Source organism: Benincasa hispida, chromosome 3, assembly GCF_027475165.1.
Source record: "Benincasa hispida cultivar pf3 chromosome 3, pf3_genome.v1.1, whole genome shotgun sequence".
Taxonomy (NCBI): domain Eukaryota; kingdom Viridiplantae; phylum Streptophyta; class Magnoliopsida; order Cucurbitales; family Cucurbitaceae; genus Benincasa; species Benincasa hispida.
The window spans coordinates 2,291,818-2,313,533 of NC_143480.1; the positions used below are offsets into that span (position 1 = coordinate 2,291,818).

A 21,716-nucleotide genomic window follows, 5' to 3' on the forward strand; every position below is an offset into this window, starting at 1 on the left:
ACGCTGCGATGGCTTCTCCACGACAGTGACTTCCGAACTCCCACTCTCGAGAGCTCTCTTTCTTCACTACACGATTGCTTAGCTATTACTATTAGACGATCGCTTTCTCAGAACCTATACGATCACATACCTTTTACTATACAATCGTCTACCAAAGGCTAAACGATCGTTGAGCTTTACTACACGATCGCCTAGTGGCAGTAGACGATGAGCGGCACGTTGCGATGGCTTCTCCACGACAGCCTCTTCCGAATTCCCACTCTCTTGAGCTCTCTTTCCTCACCACACAATCGCCCACAAACTCCTACACGATCACTTAGCTATTACTATTAGACGATCGCCTTATCAAAACCTATACGATCACCTACCTTTTACTATACGATTGTCTACATAGTGCTACACGATCGCTGAGCTTTACTACACGATTGCCTAGTGGAAGTAGAAGATGAAGGGCATGGTACGATGGCTTCTCCACAACAGCATCTTCCGAACTCCCACTCTCGAGGGCTCTCTTTCCTCACTACACGATCGCCCACAAAATCCTACACGATCGCTTAGCTATTACTAGTAGACGATCACCTTCTCAGAAACTATATGATCGTCTACAAAGTGTTACACGATCGCTGAGCTTTACTACACGTTCGCCTAGTGGAAGTAGACGATGAGCGGCACACTGAGATGACTTCTCCACGACAACGTCTTCCAAACTCCCACTCTCGAGAGTTAATTTTTTATGTAATTAATAAAATTAATTAAGTAACCAATTTAATTAATTAAACATTTAAATCATATTCAAATTTACATTTCTCTCCTATCCTATAGTTTAAATTTGGAGTCATTAAAAAATAACTTTATATTATAAAGTATCTATATACATTATATTAATTCTATCATGTACAATTAACATAAATTCCTTTAATCAATTTGAACATTTCAAATTCTTTCAAAACTAATGATTCTTATTTTACCTATTGTGAGCTAGCAAGGGACCTAATTGATGTTATAAGCTCGATTGATAAAAAAGTTAATTAATTTAAATCATTCGGAAAGGCATTTTATTTTTTATTTTAAATCATTATGGAGAATATAAACTTTTTTTAATCCCAAATTTTACATTTATTTATTTATATTTTGAAGTGCTTAATATTCTATGAGATTATTTTTTTTTCCGGTTGAAGTATTTTATTATTTTATTATTATTTTAATCCTTAGGGTACATAATATTATATCAGATAATTATGTTTAAATTTTAGAATATGTCTGAAATTATAGCTTATAATCTTTTGGAGAGGTTCCGAAATTGTTGGCAGCATTTATATTTCAATGCTATCAATTGTTTAAATTAGATTTTAAGTTCTAAATCAGCTATCAAACATCTACAAACATGAAATACAATGAATCCCTTGTTTTCAAAATTACCAACGAGATATTCAGTGATTAATTATTTGTACATGAGTTGAGAGTTATGTTTGTGTAAGACTTTTTTAATTATTTGTACACAACCAAGTTTTCAACCTAATTTAATGAAATTCTTCAAAGGCTATATAGAATATTGAAATATAAATTGTCGATGTAGTATCATTATAAATGAAAATGGATAGCTAGCTACAGGAGAATTCTTTCTTTCAAAGTGGTTTTATAGGAGGTCAAAGACACAGAGGAAATACATGGATCGAATATAATTTTTTGTAAACTAACAACATTAACTAATTTTATATAAACTAATAAACATTAAGTATTTTATTAATTCAAAATACATGGAGAATTCTTTCTTTCAAAGTGATTTCAAAATATATAATATTTATATACAATAATGTGATGAAGAATTTACGGGTGAATACAAATATCTCAATTGTATGTCACATTCTTACATTCGGTCAATACTCATCTAATAAACCTAATTTGTTGAATATGATATTTTGTGTTTTTGGTATCTTCCTCATTGAAATCAAAACTTAATATTTCACTCCATTGTATCTCGTCATTAGTTTCCATCGTATTGGTGGTGATTTCCGGCATGTGAGGCATAATGTTCATATTTTGAGCATAAGGCATGTCACTAGTAATTTGGTTGATAATCATCTCAGGCTCAGGCATACCACTAATACCTTTCTTGGTGGTCATCAAAGCCAAGTAGGACACATCATGAGCAATTTGGTTGGTGGTCAGTTTAGGATCACAATGTTAGACATATTTAAATAATAATATGTTTAATTAAAGTATAGGCTATGTATGTGGATTAATAATTTATTACATTGGGTTATTTTATTAGATTGGTCCTTATTATGTGATCTAATTAATTATGGCCCTAGATTCCTAATTGAGTATGGACTTAATGGGTATAAGATTATTCCTAGTTTATTAGGATTTAATGGGAACCCTAATTGAACTAGTATATAAAGAGACCTTAGGGTTATGGTCCCCAAGATACCAAAGCAATAAGCACTCAGTCTTTCTTGAATCCCATCTAGAGAGAGATCCCACTTAGGGTATTTGGATTTTGGTTGAGGAAGACAATAGCCGCCACTTAGTCATCATCAATCTTTCAATGGAGTTCGGTATGTATATATTCTTGGCAATTTGACATGAATGATTCTAGGGTTTATGTATTCAATATAGATATAAAGTATTTATGCTAACAAGTGGTATCAGAGCATGTTTTTCATGTTACATTGTTGGTTTATATTTGTTTTCCATTGGGATTGTGATTCAATTTTGATTTTGGTTAAAGAATTAAATAATAAAGTTCTTAAAAAAAAAAATTGAATCCGATTGAGCAGCAATTTTATGATGGTAGAAGATTGCGACTTATGTGCAATCGAAGGGTTATTATTGGAGCATTCAATGAATTTGGTTGATTTTCTAAAAAAAGTAATCAAGATTCATTGGCTATAAAGAAAAAAAAAATTAAAGTACATGTGTTCTTTGGTTTTGTGGGTTTCAATAATAAAAAAAAAAAAATAGTGCAGAAACAACCATTTTTTTATGTGTCTTTATCATTTAATTGTGTCAACGGAATCCGCAAACAAATACTGTGTCGATTGTTGTTTGGAGATTAAAATTTGCGGCAGAGAAAGAGAATAATTTTTTGAAATTTTGGTTGGTGTTTCCTATTTGATCTTGCCGGTGATTCTTGATCTTGATTATTGATAATTTAGTGAATTTAAATCTAACTTTTAAATTAATAGGTTTTTGAATTTGAATCTAAAGTTTTACTAGTAATTTAAGTCAAGATTTGAATAATCATGTTGTGGATTCAATATTAATTGATCATGCTATGGTTTAAATTTAAATATGATTGATAATGTGGTGAATTTAAATTTAAATTTGATTGATGATATTTAGTGATATTCAAATGTTTTGTTGCTTTAATTGTATAATGTGTATGCAATTATTAAGTGAATATTGGTAAAGACTATTTGGTGTTCTTTCTCTTTTATTTTTGTACAATAATATTATTATATTATTGTTCTTATATTTTTGATTGAGTTGGTCAAAATAATATGTTACCAAAGTAGCCTCTGTTATCTAGATTAATTTAATTCTAAAATATATAAGATGTGCATATTCATGAATTTATGCGGATAATTATCGGCCCAAAGGAAGATAATTATTTGGCCAAATTGTGGATATGCATGTGGTAATGAGTATATGACAATTATAAGGATTGCTCATGTGAAAAATAGTCCGTCCAAAGAAAGGCTATTTTTTGACAGAGTTAATTGTTAGTACTTTGATTACTACATTGAGAGTACCATTTATAGTTGGTGTTTTTGCCCAAAGGTTGGACATCAATGTTGTGTTAGGTATCTTGTTAAAGGGCCCCACCACATATGTGAAATTATTTTGTTATATTTTAATTGTGAGCATATGTTTTGTTGTTTATTGTTTCAGTTGGTCTTACACAAATATCTGGAAATCTGAGTTCAATCCCTAAGTTGAATGGATCAAACTTCAAGATTTGGAAGAAAAACCTAGGGAAACTTCTCGGGTGTATGGATTTGGACCTTGCATTAAGGACCGATAAACCTACTTCTACTGAGGAACAACCAAATACGACTAATATAGAGAAGTGGGAACGGTCAAATCACATGTGTCTGATGATCATTAGGCACTCCATTCTGGAGTTTTTTCGGGGCTCTATCACGGAAAGTGAAAATGCCAATAAGTTCCTCTCTCAAATTGAGAAATATTTTGCTAAAAATGAGAAAAGGGAAGCAAGTAGTCTTTTGACTTCTTTAACTTCTATGAAGTATAAGGGCAATGGAAACATAATGGAGTACATTATGGAAATGTCCAATCTCCAAGGTAAATTAAAGACACTTGATATCGAGATAAATGAAAATTTACTCGTGCATCTGGTACTTATCTCTCTTCCTGCGCAATTCACTCAGTTTAAGATAAGTTATATTACTCAGAAGGATAAATGGAGTATTAATGAGCTTATCTCACAATGTGTGCAAGAAGAAGATAGGATTAAGAGAGAAAGGATAGAAAGTGCTCATTTGGCAACATGCTCTCGTGATAAGAAGAAAAAGAAATTTATGGATGTTGCAGAAGGGACATCTTAGTAGAATAAAAATCCTTGTTTTTTCTGCAAAAGGAAAGATCACTTCAAGAAAGATTGTCCCAAGTACGCCAAGTGGCGTGTAAAGAAAGGTAAACTTCTTACTTTGGTTTGTTCTGAAGTTAAGATACTTGGTGAGTATATTCTGGTGCTACTACTCACATAAGTATATCAAAGCAAGGTTGCCTGTGGATTCGGCCGCCAAGTAATACTGAAAGATTCATCTATGTGGGTGATGGCAAAGCAATTCCAGTTGAAGCTATTGGAAATTTTAGATTACTTTTAAAAACTGGTTGTTATTTGGATCTGAATGAGACTTTTGTTGTATCGTCATTTAGACGGAATTTAGTTTCTATTTCCAGTTTGGACAAATTTGGTTTTTCTTGTTCTTTTGGAAATAATATAGTTAGTTTTTTTCAAGATTCTAAACTTATTGGTACCGGTTCTTTAATTGATAATCTATATATGCTTGATTCTTTTGCTTCATTTTGCAAGATCATGTTATCTAATTCATGTAGTACAAAGCGTAAATTAAATGAGAATTCCGCTATGTTATGGCACAAGCGTTTAGGTCACATTTCTAAACAGAGAATTCAGAGACTTGTGTCAGATGGAATTCTTGATTCCCTTAATTTAAGCAACTTCAACGTTTGTGTGGAATGTATTAAGGGAAAATAGACAAACATAAGAAAATTAGGTGCCAACAGATGCTCAGACGTCTTAGAAATAATACATACAGATGTTTGTGGTCCATTCCCTACGGACTCTTGGATTAGACAACAATATTTTATTCGTTCATAAACGACTATTCAAGATATGGGTACCTATATTTAATTCATGAGAAGTCTCAATCCTTGGACGTTTTCGTGTCTTTCAAAGCTAAAGTCGAACTTCAACTTGAAAAGAAAATTAAGGCTGTCAAATCTGATCGTGGTGGTGAATATTACGATAGATATGATGGATCAAGTGAACGTCCAGGGCCCTTTTCCAAATACCTAGAGGAATGTGGAATCATCCCGCAATACACTATGCCGGGAAAACCCAGCATGAATGGTGTAGCGAAGAGGCGAAATAGAACACTTAAGGATATGGTAAGAAGTATGATTAGTCATTCTTCTATACCAGAATCCCTTTGGGTTGAGGCACTAAAGACTTCAACATATATCCTTAATAGGGTACCTAGTAAAGCAATAGCTAAAACCCCCCAATGAGTTGTGGACAGGAAAGAAGCCTAGTATTAGGCATCTTCACATCTGGGGTTGTCCAGTTAAGGCTAGGCCTTATAGGCCTAATGAAAGAAAATTGGACTCAAGAACTATTTGCTGCTATCTTGTTGGGTATTCTGAGCACTCTCGGGGTTTCAAGTTTTATGATCCCACTTCTAAATCATTGTTTGAGACAGAAAATGCTAGATTCCTTGAAGATGTTGAGTTTGGGGGGGAGATAACATAAGGAAAGTTGTCTTTGAAGAGGAATTGGTTTCTTTTCCTCATATTATTATAAATGATGTTCAGGCTTCAATTCCTGACTTCATTATTGAACCAATTATAGAACAAGACAACATTGAAGTCCCTATTGTTGAACCTGAAGTTCAAACTCAATAACCTCAAGAAGTGCCATTAAGAAGATTTACTAGAGAGAGAAGAAGTGCAATTCCAGATGATTATATTATCTTTCTTTAAGAACATCAGGATGATGTAGACGTAATGGAAGATGATCCAATCAACTTCCAACAAGCTGTACAAAGTTCTAACTCTCAAAAGTGGATAAGTGCTATGGAAGAGGAAATAAAATCCATGAAAGACAATGACGTTTGGGAACTTGTCGAATTGCCATCAGGAGTGAAACCCATAGGTTGTAAATGAATATTTAAAACCAAAACGGGATTCACATGGTAATATCGAAAGATATAAGGCTCGTCTTGTTGCAAAGGGTTTTACTCAAAAGGAAGGCATTGATTACAAAGAGACTTTCTCTCCGATTTCAGCGAAAGACTCTTTTAGGGTAATCATGGCACTAGTAGCTCACTTTGATTTAGAGCTACACTAGATGGATGTAAAAACTGCGTTTCTCAATGGGAACATTGATGAGACGATTTATATGGTTCAACCAGAAAACTTTGTGTTTGGTAATTCAAAGTCTATGGAGTGCAAATTAAAGAAATCCATCTACGGTCTCAAGCAAGCCTCTCATCAATGGTATCACAAATTCCATGAAGTGATACCTCATTTGGTTTTGAGGTGAACATTGTGGAAGATTGTGTATATCACAAGTTCAGTGGGAGTAAATCAATCTTTCTAGTGTTATATGTCGATGACATACTCATAGCTAGTAATGATGTAGGTTTATTGCATGACACTAAGAGATTTCTCAAAAGAAATTTTGAGATGAAGGATCTTGGTGATGTTTCTTTTGTATTAGGAATTGAAATACTGTGAGATCGTTCTCAAAGTATTTTGAGATTGTCACAAAAGAACTACATTGAAAAGATCTTGAGTAGATTTGGCATGAAAGATTATGCGTCGGGAGATACCCCGATCGCTAAAGGTGATAAATTTCATTTAGGTCAATGCCCCAAGACCACACTTAAGACTAAGAAGATGTAGAGTTCCCTGTGCATCGGCCATTGGAAGTCTAATGTATACCCAAGTATGTACGCATCCAGATATTGCATTCATAGTTGGAGTGTTAGGCAGATATTTGAGTAACCCGGGGATGGATCATTGGAAAGCAGCCAAATGGGTTTTGAGGTATTTACAAAGAACAAAAGATTATATGCTCACTTATTGGAGACCAGAAGTTTTGGAGATCATTGGGTATTCTGATTCTGATTATGCTAGATGTCAAGACACTTTGCAAATCACTTTAGGCTATATCTTCATGTTGGCTGGAGGAGCTGTATCCTAGAAAAGTTTTAAACAAACACTTATGGCTTCTTCTACCATGGCTGCGGAGTTTATAGCATGTTATTAGGTATCCAATCATGGAATATGGTTGCGAAATTTTGTCACTGGGCTGCGGATAGTGGTTGGCACAGAAAAACCACTAAAATTATTTTGTGACAATAAGTCGACAGTGATGTATTCCAACAACAACAGAAGTAATAAGAAGTTAAAGCATGTAGACGTGAAGTTTCTGGTTGTTAAAGAAAGAGTTCAGAATGGTCAAATTTCGATAGAACACATAGGAACAAACTCTATGGTGGCAGATCCATTAACTAAAGGTTTACCACCTAAAGTTTTTCATGAGCATGTTGCTCACATGGGTATTAGTCACTTTTCTGATTCCATGGTTTAGTGGGAGTTTGTTATTGAGGATTCTTTGACCTTATTTTGTTTATTTTCTATTTAGAATAAAGTTGATGGTTTATGTTTTATTATCTGAACTCGTTTATCATGCATGCAGTTTAGCATAAAGTTTTTTAGCATGATCTCATTAAGAAATTTGGACCAGTTGGAAACAGGCATGATTTAGATCACTTTGCATGTAGTTTCTAAGCTATCCATCCATACTTGATCTATGTCATTGAATGTATTGGAATTTGTGATCAAGGAAGGTTTTGTTACAAGGGTAGTGATGAAAGCCGCCTTGATTCCGTGCTAATACAGGAGATGGACCAGATTGAACTAAAGGAGAATTCTATTATTGAAATAACCTGTTTATGCGCGCTTAAGGTTTATGTGATTTAATTATATCAGGTACACAGACATAGCCCAAGTAGGAGATTGTTAGACATATTTAAATAATAATATGTTTAATTAAAGTATGGGCTATGTATGTGGATTAATAATTTATCACATTGGGTTATTTTATTAGATTGGGCCCTATTATGTGATCTAATTAATTAAGGCCCTAGATTCCTAATTGAGTATGGACTTAATGGGTAGAAGCCTATTCCTAGTTAATTATGGTTTAATGGGAACCCTAATTGAACTAGTATATAAAGAGACCTTAAGGCTATGGTCCCCAAGATACCAAAGCAATAAGCACTCAGTCTTTCTTGAATCCCATCTAGAGAGAGATCCCACTTAGAGCATTTGGAGCTTTGGTTGAGGAAGACAATAGTCTCCACTTAGTCATCATCAATCTTTCAATGGAATCCGGTATGTATATATTCTTGACAATTTGACATGAATGATTCTAGGGTTTATCTATTCAATATAGATTTAAACAAGGCATGTGGCATACCATATTAGGTGTCTCGACACTCTGCTCTGCTAATTGCTAAGGCAAAATTTTGTTTTGTTTTCTTGTAGGTCGTCTTTGGTTAATCTTCCTCGTATCATGAATCTTAGGTGCCAAAACCCTCTTCTTCGTAGGTTGAATATTACATATCCCCAATGCTTTTCTTTTGGGTCTTTCATTCTTTCTAATTCGACACAATACATAGTTTGGATCTGAACAACCATATGTGATCACACTCTCATGCAAGCTATACTCATGCATGATCCATTCACCATGATGTTCTCGTAATTGAGGATTCTCGTACCTAATAGTAAGAAATGGTAAAAATTATTCTTTCTAAATTCAAAAGAATGGTAAGTTGAAAACTATAATAATTGAAAAATTAAGAGAAAACAAACAATAAATTCAAAGGGTGACATAAAACTAAAAACACAAGTGCCACAAAGTTGGAGATAGAAATAAAGGCGTTATTATCGATACCTTAATCGTCTACAGTAGCCAATTATTGGGACGTTGCTTCCAGAAATCGAGGTGGTTGAGTTCTCACCACTCCATGTACCGCCAGCCAAGTCGATCTTGCAATTGACATGGGCAGATAATTGTCCCAAACTATTGATGGACCTTTGGAGTTTCATAAAGAAATAGAGGTCTTGGCCATCAACACCTCCATAGGAATTCCAAATTTCCCAAGGCTCTAAATCTCCGTAGAGATCACAGTAAAAAACAACGAGTGTAGAATGGGAAAGGGTATGAATCTTATTGTAAACATAATGCTCCATGAGTATTTGGTCTGTAGGGTTAAACCTAAAGCCAACCAACAACTTCAGAGCCTGTTGCAATGAATTTGAATCCATTACCAATAGCAACCAGGGATGAAGGCTTAGTTGATTTCTCAGTTATTAAAGAAACTGCGATCAAAGGTTTGAGTGTAGATGTCTCCAAAGAAGTTATGATTGAAATTATTTGAGTGTCGAAGTCTTCATATTTATAGACATCAATTTTTTTGTTTGAGATCTAATTTGTTTAACCGTAATCTTTTTAAAGATATATATATATATATATATATATATTAGCTCTAAATCAATCTGGAGAATATCAAGTTTTGTTTTTTTATCCCAAATTCTACTTTTTCTTTCCTTTAAGTTTGAAATGCTTTGATATTTTATCCGATTATTGTGTTTCAATTTTGAATGCCTTTTTCTCCGGTTGACTTTTAATATTTCCTTTTTCTTTTAATTTTTAGGTTAGATAATATTATGTTATATCAGACGATCGCCTACCTTTTACTATACAATCGTATATCAAGCGCTACACGATCGCTAAGCTTTACTATACGATCGCATAGTTGAAGTAAATGATGAAGGGCACACTGCGATGGCTACTCCACAACAGCATCTTCTGAACTCCTAATCTCGAGAGCTCTCTTTTCTCACTACACGATCGCCCACAAACTCCTACCCGATCGCTTAGCTATTACTATTAGACGATCGCCTTCTCAAACCCTATACGATCGCATACCTTTTACTATAAGATCGTATACAAAGTGCTACATGATCGCTGAGTTTTACTGCACGATCGCTTCGTGGAAGTAGACAATAAAAGGCACGCTGCGATGGCTTCACTCTGATAGCGTCTTCCCATCTTCCACTCTCGAAAGCTCTCTTTCCTCACTACACGATCACCCACAAACTTTAACACGATCGTTTAGCTATTACTATTAGTCGCTTGCCTTCTTAAAACCTATACAATTGCATATCTTTTACCATACGATCGTATAACTAGCGCTACACAATCGCTGAGCTTTACTACAAGATTACCTAGTGGAAGTAGATGATGAGTGGCACGCTGCGATGGCTTCTCCATGGCAGCATCTTTCGAATTCCCACTCTCGAGAGCTCTCTTTCCTCACTACACGATCGCCCACAAACCGCTACATGATCGCTTAGTTATTACTATTAGATGATCGCTTTCTCAGAACCTATACGATCGCCTACCTTTTGCTATACGATCGTATGCCAAGTGCTACATGATCACTGAGCCTTACTACACGATCGCCTAGAGGAAGTAGATGATGAGCGGCACGCGGTGATGGCTTCTCCACGACAACTTCTTCCGAACTCCCACTCTCAAGAGCTCTCTTTCCTCACTATATGATCGCCCACAAACCCCTACAAGATCGCTTAGCTATTACAATTAGACGATCGCTTACTCAGAACCTATACGATCACATACCTTTTACTATACAATCATATGCCAAGTGCTACACGATCGCTGAGCTTAACTACACGATCGCCTAGTGGATGTAGACGATGAGCGGCACGCTGCGATGGCTTCTCCACGACAGCATCTTCCGAACTCCCACTCTCGAGAGCTCTTTTTCCTCACTATATGATCTTCCACAAACTCCTATACGATCGTTTAGCTATTACTATAGTCGCTTGCCTTCTTAGAACCTATACGATCGCATACCTTTTATTATACGATTATAACCAGTGCTACACAATCGCTGAGTTTTACTACACGATCGCCCAGTGGAAGTAGACGATGAGTGGCACGCTGCGATGACTTCTCCATGACAGCGTCTTACGAACTCCCACTCTCGAGAGCTCTCTCTCCTTTCACTATACGATCGCCCACAAACTCCTACACGATCGATTAGCTATTACTATTAAACGCTCGCCTTCCCAGAAGCTATACGATCGTATACCTTTTACTGTACGATCGTCTATTAAGTGCTACACGATCGCTGAGCTTAACTATACGATTGCCTAGTGGAAATAGACGATGAACGGCACTTGAGATGTATATGAAAAATTATAATTGGTAAATTTATTTGAAATTTGGGAAATTCATATCATTATGGAAACAAAAATTAGGGTAAATATTTGAAAAAATATGTAAAAAATTTATATAAGATTTCATAAAAATAATTGAATTTGAAGAAAATTTGATATAAGATTTGGAAAGATTATATAATATTTGGAAAATTGAGTAGAATCTCAATGTTAATCCGTGAAAATTCTAAAAATAACATTTTGACATTTTCAATGTAGCTAGATTTTATATTTGAATTTTTCAAATGCATATTTATATAAGAAAAGATTATAAAAAAAACAACAACAACAATAAATGCGTTATTTTATGTTACAAACTCGATTACTTTTGTTAAATTAAAATATATATTATATGATAATACAAAAAACAATTATACAAAAATTTAAATAATAAAACAAGTTTATAAATTAATTAGTTTGTTGAGTAACTATAATTAGTTTTATGGTTTATAAATATATTATTAATACATTTTGAAAATTTGTTTAAATTGGTTTTAACTTTCAAAATTAATTTGCTACCACAACACATATCTATGAGCATGAATCTCTTATCTTCAAAATCCAGTTTACTAAATGACTTAACTTATGCATGGTAAACCTTTGAGATTAGATATTGTTTTAAAATTGCGAGATTTTAATGGCTTTGAAATTTTGACCAGAGAAAATTTTGTTTTCCCCCATTTCGATGAAATTTCAAGATTTGTATGTTCAACACACTGTCTTGTTAGCCTATGCATAATTTCTGGAGTATTTGGGTTCAGATCCTAGCTCAAACAATATTTTCAATTTTAATTTTGGGAATTGGAGCGTATTCAGATTTTAGGGTTTGATTTTGAAAAATGAAAAAACTGGCAAATGATGAGATTTATGGCAACTCACATGACAGACACATGACCACAAATTTTTAAATCCCTGTTTTATCCTCGTCTAGTTCGTAGCTTCTATTATTCATGAAACTACAAATACATGGTAAGTGTAGAATCATAAACAATAACGGGTTCTATATATAGGGTAATTGTTGATGCCTTAGTTCACCACCTTCCCTCGATTCATTCGAAAAATTAAAAATAACCACCTTCCTCAAAATAACCACCCTCCCTGATTTTTCTCATGTAGTTAAGGTTTCAATGAATATTTTACTATTAATTTAGATTTTGTTTAACCACTTTTTATATTAAATTAAATATGTAGATTTTTCTACCAAATTTATATTTTAAATATATATGTATTATCAAATTTCATTTATCTAATCAAATTTTAAATTTATTCAAATTTTTGAATTGTTTTTCATTATTTTATACATATTTTTAATAAATTAATTGGATATTTTCCACATTTTTTAAGATTTAAATTGATTTATATATGCTATTAGATTCAATTGTACATATTATTTCATATTTAGCTTTTATTTTGATAGTACTTAACTTGCCCTTAATTGGTTCCTATGTCTAAAATATAAAATACAATGTAAGTGTAGAGTTTTATTAATAATCAAGATATAAATACGTGTGAGTGAAGAGCTTGAGTAATAACTGGTATATAAATACAATGTAATTAGAGAGCTTGATTAATAATCAAATTAATCATATTATAATCTAATAGATTCAATTTCAAAACTGAAAAATGACCGTCATTCCGTCATTTTTGCCATCTTTTGGAATTTAAATTCATTTTTAATATTAAAATTAGATTTTGATAATTATTCACGAATTGATTTAAAATAAACCAATCTCTCCCTCATTTTTCTCCCCTAATTGATTCAAATTAGGTATTTTTTTTCATTTGATTTAACCACTTTTCGAAAATATTCTGAATTAATCAATATTTAATTTTTTTTATCACCATTTGTATTTTAATTTATAATACATCTTTAGATTTTATATTAATTTATTATTTTTTATTATTCTAAGTTCAGATTAATTTTTTTATTTTAATTAAAATTTTACGAAATATTTTTTTACATATTATCATCTAATAAACTTTATATTTCATTTAAATTTGATCATTTTTGTATTTTTTTATTACCTTTTATTCATTATCATCTTATTATATTATCATATCATTAATTTATCTTTTTGACAAATAAATAAGTATTTACTTTTTACAATCTTGCTGTTTTTGCTATGCCTCTACAACGAGTTAGGCTTCTTTCATAGATTTTGTGGTTGATGAAATTGTAATTGTTGTACTCCTTCATCTTTACAATGCAATGGACAGTGATCACGTAGAACTTCTTCTGCACGATGCGATCAACCCTAGATCGCCTCCTTCCTCAAAGAGTCGCAATGTTTGCCCAGAACTTCGACAAATGACTCAAAACTCCAAACAAACTTTGAATATAAGCTCGATAACGATTATTTATGGACAAAAATGCAGGGGCCTTTACAAACAACCACAAATGTAAAAGGATTTAAACAAACCGAGGCAATTCATCCCGAAAACATCCATTAATCCGGCACATCCACAATAGATTTCACAAATAAAACAGCGTAGAAATGCACCCACCATGAATGTATATTTCATTTCGTTGCAACAGATGAAATCGGAGTATCAGTAACCTGGCTCTAATACCAATTGAAGGATTTCATACCGAGAGTTCCATGAGCGTGTTCAGATCGCTCCGATTTCACAGTGATCGAAAGACAAAAAGATATACATTCAACACTAACCGTTATGTATATAAACCTAATTATCAGCATATTCAGAACACAATAAATAATAGGGAAAGGGTTCATACCAGTTGAGGACTCTCTCCGAACGTCTGAACCCTAATCAGCGAAAACCCTCCAACAGATCTACCAACACTCGACGGGTATGTCGACTGCAACAGCACTATCAGTACGAACACGAACACTGCAGCGGGGACAACACCACCACTAGTGAAACTCGAGTATCCTCGGAGTGAAAACCCAAAGAGTGGGCTTTGGTGAGTTTGGTAAAGGACGGAGGATAATGTGTCATGTAGACGATAAGTGTAAAACCCGAACCCTAATTACTTTAAGTAAGAGTAAGTAATGAGATGTCTCCTAATGAGTTAAATGATGCCATATTTTAGGAGGGTTAGAGGATGGAAGCAAGAAGAAATAAGCTCTTGTGTAGCTAAGTGTAAACCCCGAATTCTAAGTTCCTAAACAAGTATGTTTAGACAAAGGAATGATATATTAAATATTTAATAAGTGAAAATTCTTGTTATTTATAAAAGTTGTGGAGAAAGGAAAAGAAAAACACATTAAATAAGGAAACTCACTTATTCGTTTGGCACGTGGTGGTTAATCCTTGAATTTGGGAGGCGACAGGAAGATTAAAAGGAAGAGGAATTTTGAAAGCTTGGTTTCCGCAATCTACATGAGAAAATTTAGTGAAATCGATGTCATTTGAAAGCTGGGAGAATCTAGTTTTCAAGGTTGTCTTGCCGGAGAAAGATTGCAGGAGAAGAAAAATAGAAAGTGATGAAATTACGGAAGAGACAGAATCTTAGGTTAATCAGGGCTCGAGGTGAAGATTGGAAGTTCTAGGCCAATCTATAAAAAAAAAATTGGCTAAAATTTTAAGGTAAACTCAATTCTAAACATGTTTGTAGAAGGAAGTTTCTTCAAAAGTAGTCTGGATTTTGAGTTATGAATTTGTAAATATGTAACAGAGAATCTGTGCATAAGCAGACAACTGCTTGGGAAGAACAAGCAAACAGCTCATCGTGAAGATTATAGCGAGATTTTGTGATGAGGATCTCGCTAATGAAGAAAATCTCGCTAATTTTTGTGATGAGGATCTCGCTCTAGAAGGGAATCTAGCTAGAAATTGGGCTTAATCTCACTGGAAAGGTGAGTATCGCTAGGATGAATGGATCTCGCTCATGAGGAGGATCTCGCTCATGAGAAGAATTCACTTATGATGAGTATCTCACTGGTAAAGCTATCTTTGATGATGAAAGTTCTATTTGAGGTATTTTGCTAGGAATTCTAAGTAGTTTAATCGGGAATTATGTCCTTTCAGGCCAAGAAGAGCTAGGAGAGGCGTATAACCCATTAAAATGCCAACGAGCTATGAGTGACTATGTGATGAATTGATGTTTTAATGATTTAGAAACCATGATTTCCTTGAAGTTATTTCACATGCTAAGTGTTAGAAACTATGATTTCTTTGAAGTTATTTCTCATGCTAAGTGTTTAAATAAAGTGCTAAACAACGTATTTGTGAAACTGTTTCTCATGCTAAGTAAAGCATGTTTTCCATGGAATTGACATGATGTAAATATGTTATCTTGTCCAAATACTTTCAGCATGTTTAAGTAACTCCATTTTTATGATGAACTAGTATGATGGATGAACGTATGATGATTTGAGCATTAAGCCTTAGTGTTCAACTAAATGTTTATGACTAGTTTTATTTAAAACGTGATATCGAAGGACATTTGAGAAGGTATCCGCCCAACCAGATACCGAAGGACATTTGAGAAGGTATCCACCCAACCAGATACCAAAGGACATTTGAGAAGGTATCTGACCAACTTAATACCGAAGGCATTCGAGAATGTACCAAACCAACTTGATACCGAAGGACATTTGAGAAGGTATCTTAGCAACTCGATACTGAAGGACATTTGAGAAGGTATCTGAGTAGAAGTACCCAAGGTATAACGGTACTCAGTTATAACCACGTGCACATGGGTAATACGACGTCGAGGGATTGAGCAAAAGGGTTCTCCCCGACTAAGGTTGACGTTGAGGGTTAGATTTAGTAGTACATTCTGAACTAAGGATAAAGGCAGTCATATCTTCTCCTAGGCTAGAAGGATAGTTTGGAATTGTTAATGCTTACGAATGTTTATCAATGCATGATGTTACTAATGTATGAGTTTTCCAAGTATGTTTTCCACAGCTAACGCATGCTAATAGTTTTTACAAGCTAGTTCAACACGATTTAAGCCAGCTCATATTATAAAGTATGAATCATGCGTTAAGGTTAAAACTAAGCTTGATGTGCTATGTTTATATACCTAAGATTGCTAAAGTACATACGTTGATATTCCTAAACAGAATGAAGAGGAGTTTTGAAGGTAAGAAAGGTATCTGAATAAATGTACCTAAGATGTTGATGGTACATAGAAACCTCCACGTACACATGGGTAGTTTTGAAGGAGAAGTCGAAGAATGGGTCTCCTAGGCCATAAACCAACAAAGAGAGGCCGAAGCATGGGTCTCATGGTCGATAACAGACGTTGGGAGCTAGAGCGAGGTATGCTCGTTCTCAACTAAGGAATAATGATGTTTAATGGTGTTTAAGAGTAGTTATTAATGCTAATGTTTAGAGGAAATTACTTAAGATTCCCATCGATATATTTTTAAAGAGATCGACATAGGGATCCCTTCTAGCCATAGCTCAATATGAAGAGATCGAAGTAGGGGTCTCAATTAAGATTCAGGTTTCAGATACAATGGTTGTAAAGGTTTTATGTACACAGTTGCTTGGTATATTTTAGTTCCAGTATTATGTTTTCGAGCTTTCATTTTAAGCATGAGATTTATGTTTTATTAAGTCACTCACTGGGCTTCTAGCTCACGTTTTCAAATGTATTCTTTCAGGTAGCGGTCAGTTCTCAAAAGACTATTCTATTGTTGCTCTGCCACTCAAAGAAGCAGGTTGAGGGAAGCGTAATTGAAGACCTATGTTAGTTAGTACACATGTGTCTGTCTAGTGACTTGTATTCTTGATGGGGCTCACTAGGTTGTATTATCTATGTATAAACAATGCTGTGAAATCCTGTAATGTAAATGTGTTAAGTTCTGAGTTATTATGTATGTATTCAGGGTTTGAGCAAGGTTTAACAGGTAAGATAGGCAGTAAGTGCCAGCAAAAGGGTTTGTAACTGCTACAGTCACCATTCCATCCAGGTTAGAAGGGTAATCTGGTACTGGGTGTGACAAGTTGGTATCAGAGCAAAAGATTTTGGGAAGAGAGGGGAAAAGTTTATATATATAAGTCTGAGTCTTGAGTCCTTAGCATGTGTACTACCTAAGTAAGAGGAAGATGTTAAGAGAAATGGCAAGCAGAGCAGATAGACAATGGGAACCCTGACCCTACCTTTAGAAGTTTCGAGATTCGAAGGAATTCAAATGTTAGTGAACAGAAAGGTAAAGACCCGAAAAATCAGGAAACGACTTCAGGCAGGGAGTCGAGGATTCCGCAGACAGGAATAGATCCTCAGATAGAGGACAAAATATTTAACAGGATTGCCAGGAGGTTAGCGGAAAGTGTTGAATCCATTCTGGCAGATTCGGAAAGGAAGTACGGTATTGAGAATGACCTAATAGGAATTGATAAAGAACAGAGAGCTACAAGTCAGCATAGGGTAGGAAGGAAGAAGCCAAGACTTGTGATTAGTATGGATGATAGATCAAGGTTTTGGCATCCTACCGAGCTGGTAGCTGGTACGGGTAAGAAAACCCTTATGTACGAATTGTGGTAAGCATATTTGAGGGACATATCATAAAGGGAAAAACATATGTTTCCAGTACGGACAGGCAGGACATTTCAAGAAGGAATGTCCAGCTAGGTCGAGGAGTTCAGATAGAACACGTCATGACTTTACAGATGATAGAAAAGCCTAGTGGCTTAGGAGCCGAGGAAGGAATTCAAAAGAATAAAAATGAGAGGAAGCAGGACGACCTCAGCGTCAGGGCAGGTTTTATGAAGTGTCCTACCGGGAGGCAGGGGAGTCATCTAATGTTGTGAATGGTAAAGTAACTTTATGTACCAGTATATTTCTGTACTAGTTGCCTATGGTGTTATCTGATATGTTGCACTATTTGTAGGAAAAATTGTAGAGAGCATGTCCCTAAGTAGTTATTATTATGATGTGGAGAGGTTGTAATAGTATAAGAGTTTTACAGGCTCTGGAGTAGTTGTTGATAAGTATAGTTATAAAGTGATTCCATTAGAATTCCTGGAATTGATGTCACTCTAGAGATGGATTTTCCGAATAAATGTTACAACCGTATGAATTGTTTTAAGGATGGATAATGTTCGAGAGATTTGGTAGGCAAGAGACAGAAATTGTAGGAAGCAAAGAAATACTTTGAAGAAGCCTAATATCAGCAGTGAAGGCTAGAAAGCTGCTAAGTAAAAGATGGGAAGCTTATTTAGCTCATGTGACGGTTTTATAGGACGAGAAGATGAAACCTGAGGATGTACCAGTTGTACAAGAGTTCCTGGATGTTTTCCCTGAAAAGTTATCAGATTTACAATTTGACAAGGAAGTTGAGTTTACTATCGATTTAATTCCAGATACAACACCTATTTTTCAGGTACCATAAAGGGTGGTGCCAAAAGAACTTAAGGGGTTGAAAGTTCAGTTACAGGAAATAATAAATAAGGGTACAACAGATCCAATGTGTCACCTTAATGACATATTGGTGTATTCAAGCAGTAAGGAAGATCATGGGAACCATTTGAGGATAGTTTTGCAGACACTGCGAAAGAAGCAGTTGTATGCCACGTTTAGCAAATGTGATTTCTAGTTAGACCGGGTTGTATTTCTTGGTCATATGGTTCCAGCAACAGGAGTGAATGACTCTAGATGCTTTAAATGTTTTAAGTAACTTGCTAATGCTTATGAAAACCAATGCATGCTTACTGAAAGCTATTTATGACAACTATTCTCAAATAGTTATCAAACAACGCACCTCACATTAATGTTGTATTTATGCTATGTTTTACAATGACCATGAGGATGCGTTAGTAAGGAATGTGTTTGGGCAACTAAGTTATTAAGAGATAAGAATATGCAAGCAAGTAAGTATAAATAACTCAGTACTGAAGTACATAGAGAAGGTACTGAGGCTTTGCCCTAGAATTTGAATAGCTCGATACTGAAGGACACGGAGAAGGTATTTGAGCAATAGTACCTAAGGCATGATGGTACTTGAACTAGAATTGTACAAATAAGGGAAAAGTTGTGATTTATAGTGTCGAGAACACTCCATTCTAGCCATAAATTGATGTTGAGGGATTGAGTAAAGATTCTCTCTCAACTAAGAATGCAAGTTATGGTTGTAGGAAGAGAACCAGAGGAGTTCCTTCCTAGTTAAGTAGTAACGCAGTAAAGAATGATAAGGAGTGAACAAAATGGCCACCCTAGACTAATAGACTAAGGCATAGTCTAGCAAAATAAGAAAAGTGCTATGTGATGTTTGTTTTGTTAACAAGTGAAGCCTGGAAAGCGAAGGCCGGCAGGATTACTCAATCCACTACCGGTACCTGAGTGGAAGTCGATAGTCACACAAGTAAACATAGAATTGTCACTAGAAATAGAGTGTATAACAGGTTTGCTCAGAGGGTGGTGGCAAACGTGAAGTCTGTTCTAGTGAATTCAGAGGAAATGATGTAATCTAGAGGAAGTCCTAGTCAGATTACTCCTGAAAGAAGGGGAAAGATGAGCAACAATGAGCTCAAAATGTACCAGAGGTACATTGAGCATAAAAGTAAGGAACAAAATAGTCAGCAGAAGACAAAAAGGAAAAGGTCCAGATTTACTGCTGTTCCAGGTAATAGCTCGAAGTTTGAATTGTAACTGAGCTAGGGACTAGTACAGTTAAGAAAACCTTATGTGTACAGTATGGTAAGCCATAATTTGTGAAATGTTATAGTACAAAGAATGTCTTCTCCCAAGTATGGATAGAAAGGACATCCTAAGAATGTCCTCTCGCGATCGTTTTCACGAATTCTTTTTGGACGGACAGAAAAATGAATGCATGACTTTGAAAAATGAAAACGATTTTCATTTTTAACTCGCCGGTTACCATAACCAACGCAGCCCACTTCCCATGTCCGACGTGGACAAATTAGTTAATTATCATATAATTAATCAATTAATTTAATTAATAAATATAATCATATTCTATTTATATCCTATAGTTTGATATCTCATATCTACTATAGTATTTTCTCCTCTACTTGATATAAATCATATTTATATCTAATTTCCTCCAAATTAATGTATCTCATACATTTAGCCACAATTTAACGATGTTATAAATCAAACTCCTCCTTGTCAATTTGAACATTTCAAATCTAACCCAAACACGGTTGACATTATCCAAAGCTACCCAGGTGAACCTAATGGACCTGGTAGCTTGAAGCTCCATAGTACGTGAATAGATTGACATAACTCTTTAGCCATGATGATCCACCATCCGTTAATGTCAGTGATTCCTCTAAAGTATCAATAGTTGATTCTTCTTACCTTAGAGATATTTGTGTGTCCAACACGGATTATAACCAATCATGAGTACGATGACCCTTCACAGATGCTCGTAAGTACAGTTGGGCCAATTTACCTTTTTACCCCTGTAGTTACATCTCACTTCTTAAGTACCACTGATTCCTCTAATGAACAATACAACATAGTCCAAGTATGTGTGAACACCTCTCTGGCCAAGAGAAGGTGTGTGGTGTCACATCGTTTAAGCCCTGGAATCAACCCTTAAGGGAGCCATCTATCTACTTACCCTTACCTCGCGGAAGGAGTGAATTCCATCTTGTGTAGCTGAGTTCCCAGCTCCCAAATCAGACGAATCCCCAAAATGGTAGGTTTGAATCGGCGACCTGACCACTCGCACCCATACAAATCAAAGAACTGCCCTCAATGGCAGAAGTTCCCAACTCACTCAGGATTGAGGTCATGTTACCTATGGTCATCCTAGTGAAGTGAAGTCTCTATCATGAACAGTGTTATATAACGAGACATTAACACTTCGTGGTCAGGTCTTATACAAACTCTTTGTATAGGACGCCCCCGCTCGCATGTCCCCAACACGAATGATCAGGATCAGATCATCTGTGACAAATCACAACACTTGTGACCATTCCACAAAGTGGGTCGCATCCGTAGCATTACTAGGATGAGGTTTCCTTCCTTTATCCATTTACTACAGACCATTTTGGTTATCACTCAAGATATGATCCACTTGTATGTCACCACATACATGCTTGAGTCACATACAAATAACCAGGGATTTTATGTTTATTGGTTGGTGATAAAACAAATAAAATAATTAACCGAGCAAAATACTAGATGTGAAGTAAATATCATATATTAACAAAATAGGTGTTCGTATATACTGTTTACAAAC

At 34.9% G+C, this 21,716-nt stretch overlaps 1 protein-coding gene across 1 annotated transcript; it reads right to left on the bottom strand.

Moving 5' to 3' along the window:
• Positions 1–8,791: 8,791 nt before the first annotated feature.
• Positions 8,792–9,606, bottom strand: LOC150036947 (NAC domain-containing protein 30-like). The gene is made up of 2 exons (XM_090311697.1): positions 9,233–9,606; positions 8,792–9,056 (listed from the first exon to the last, which is right to left on the bottom strand). Exons 1-2 carry the CDS (start codon positions 9,604–9,606, stop codon positions 8,792–8,794), a joined length of 639 nt encoding a protein of 212 aa, XP_090167823.1.
• Positions 9,607–21,716: the final 12,110 nt, after the last annotated feature.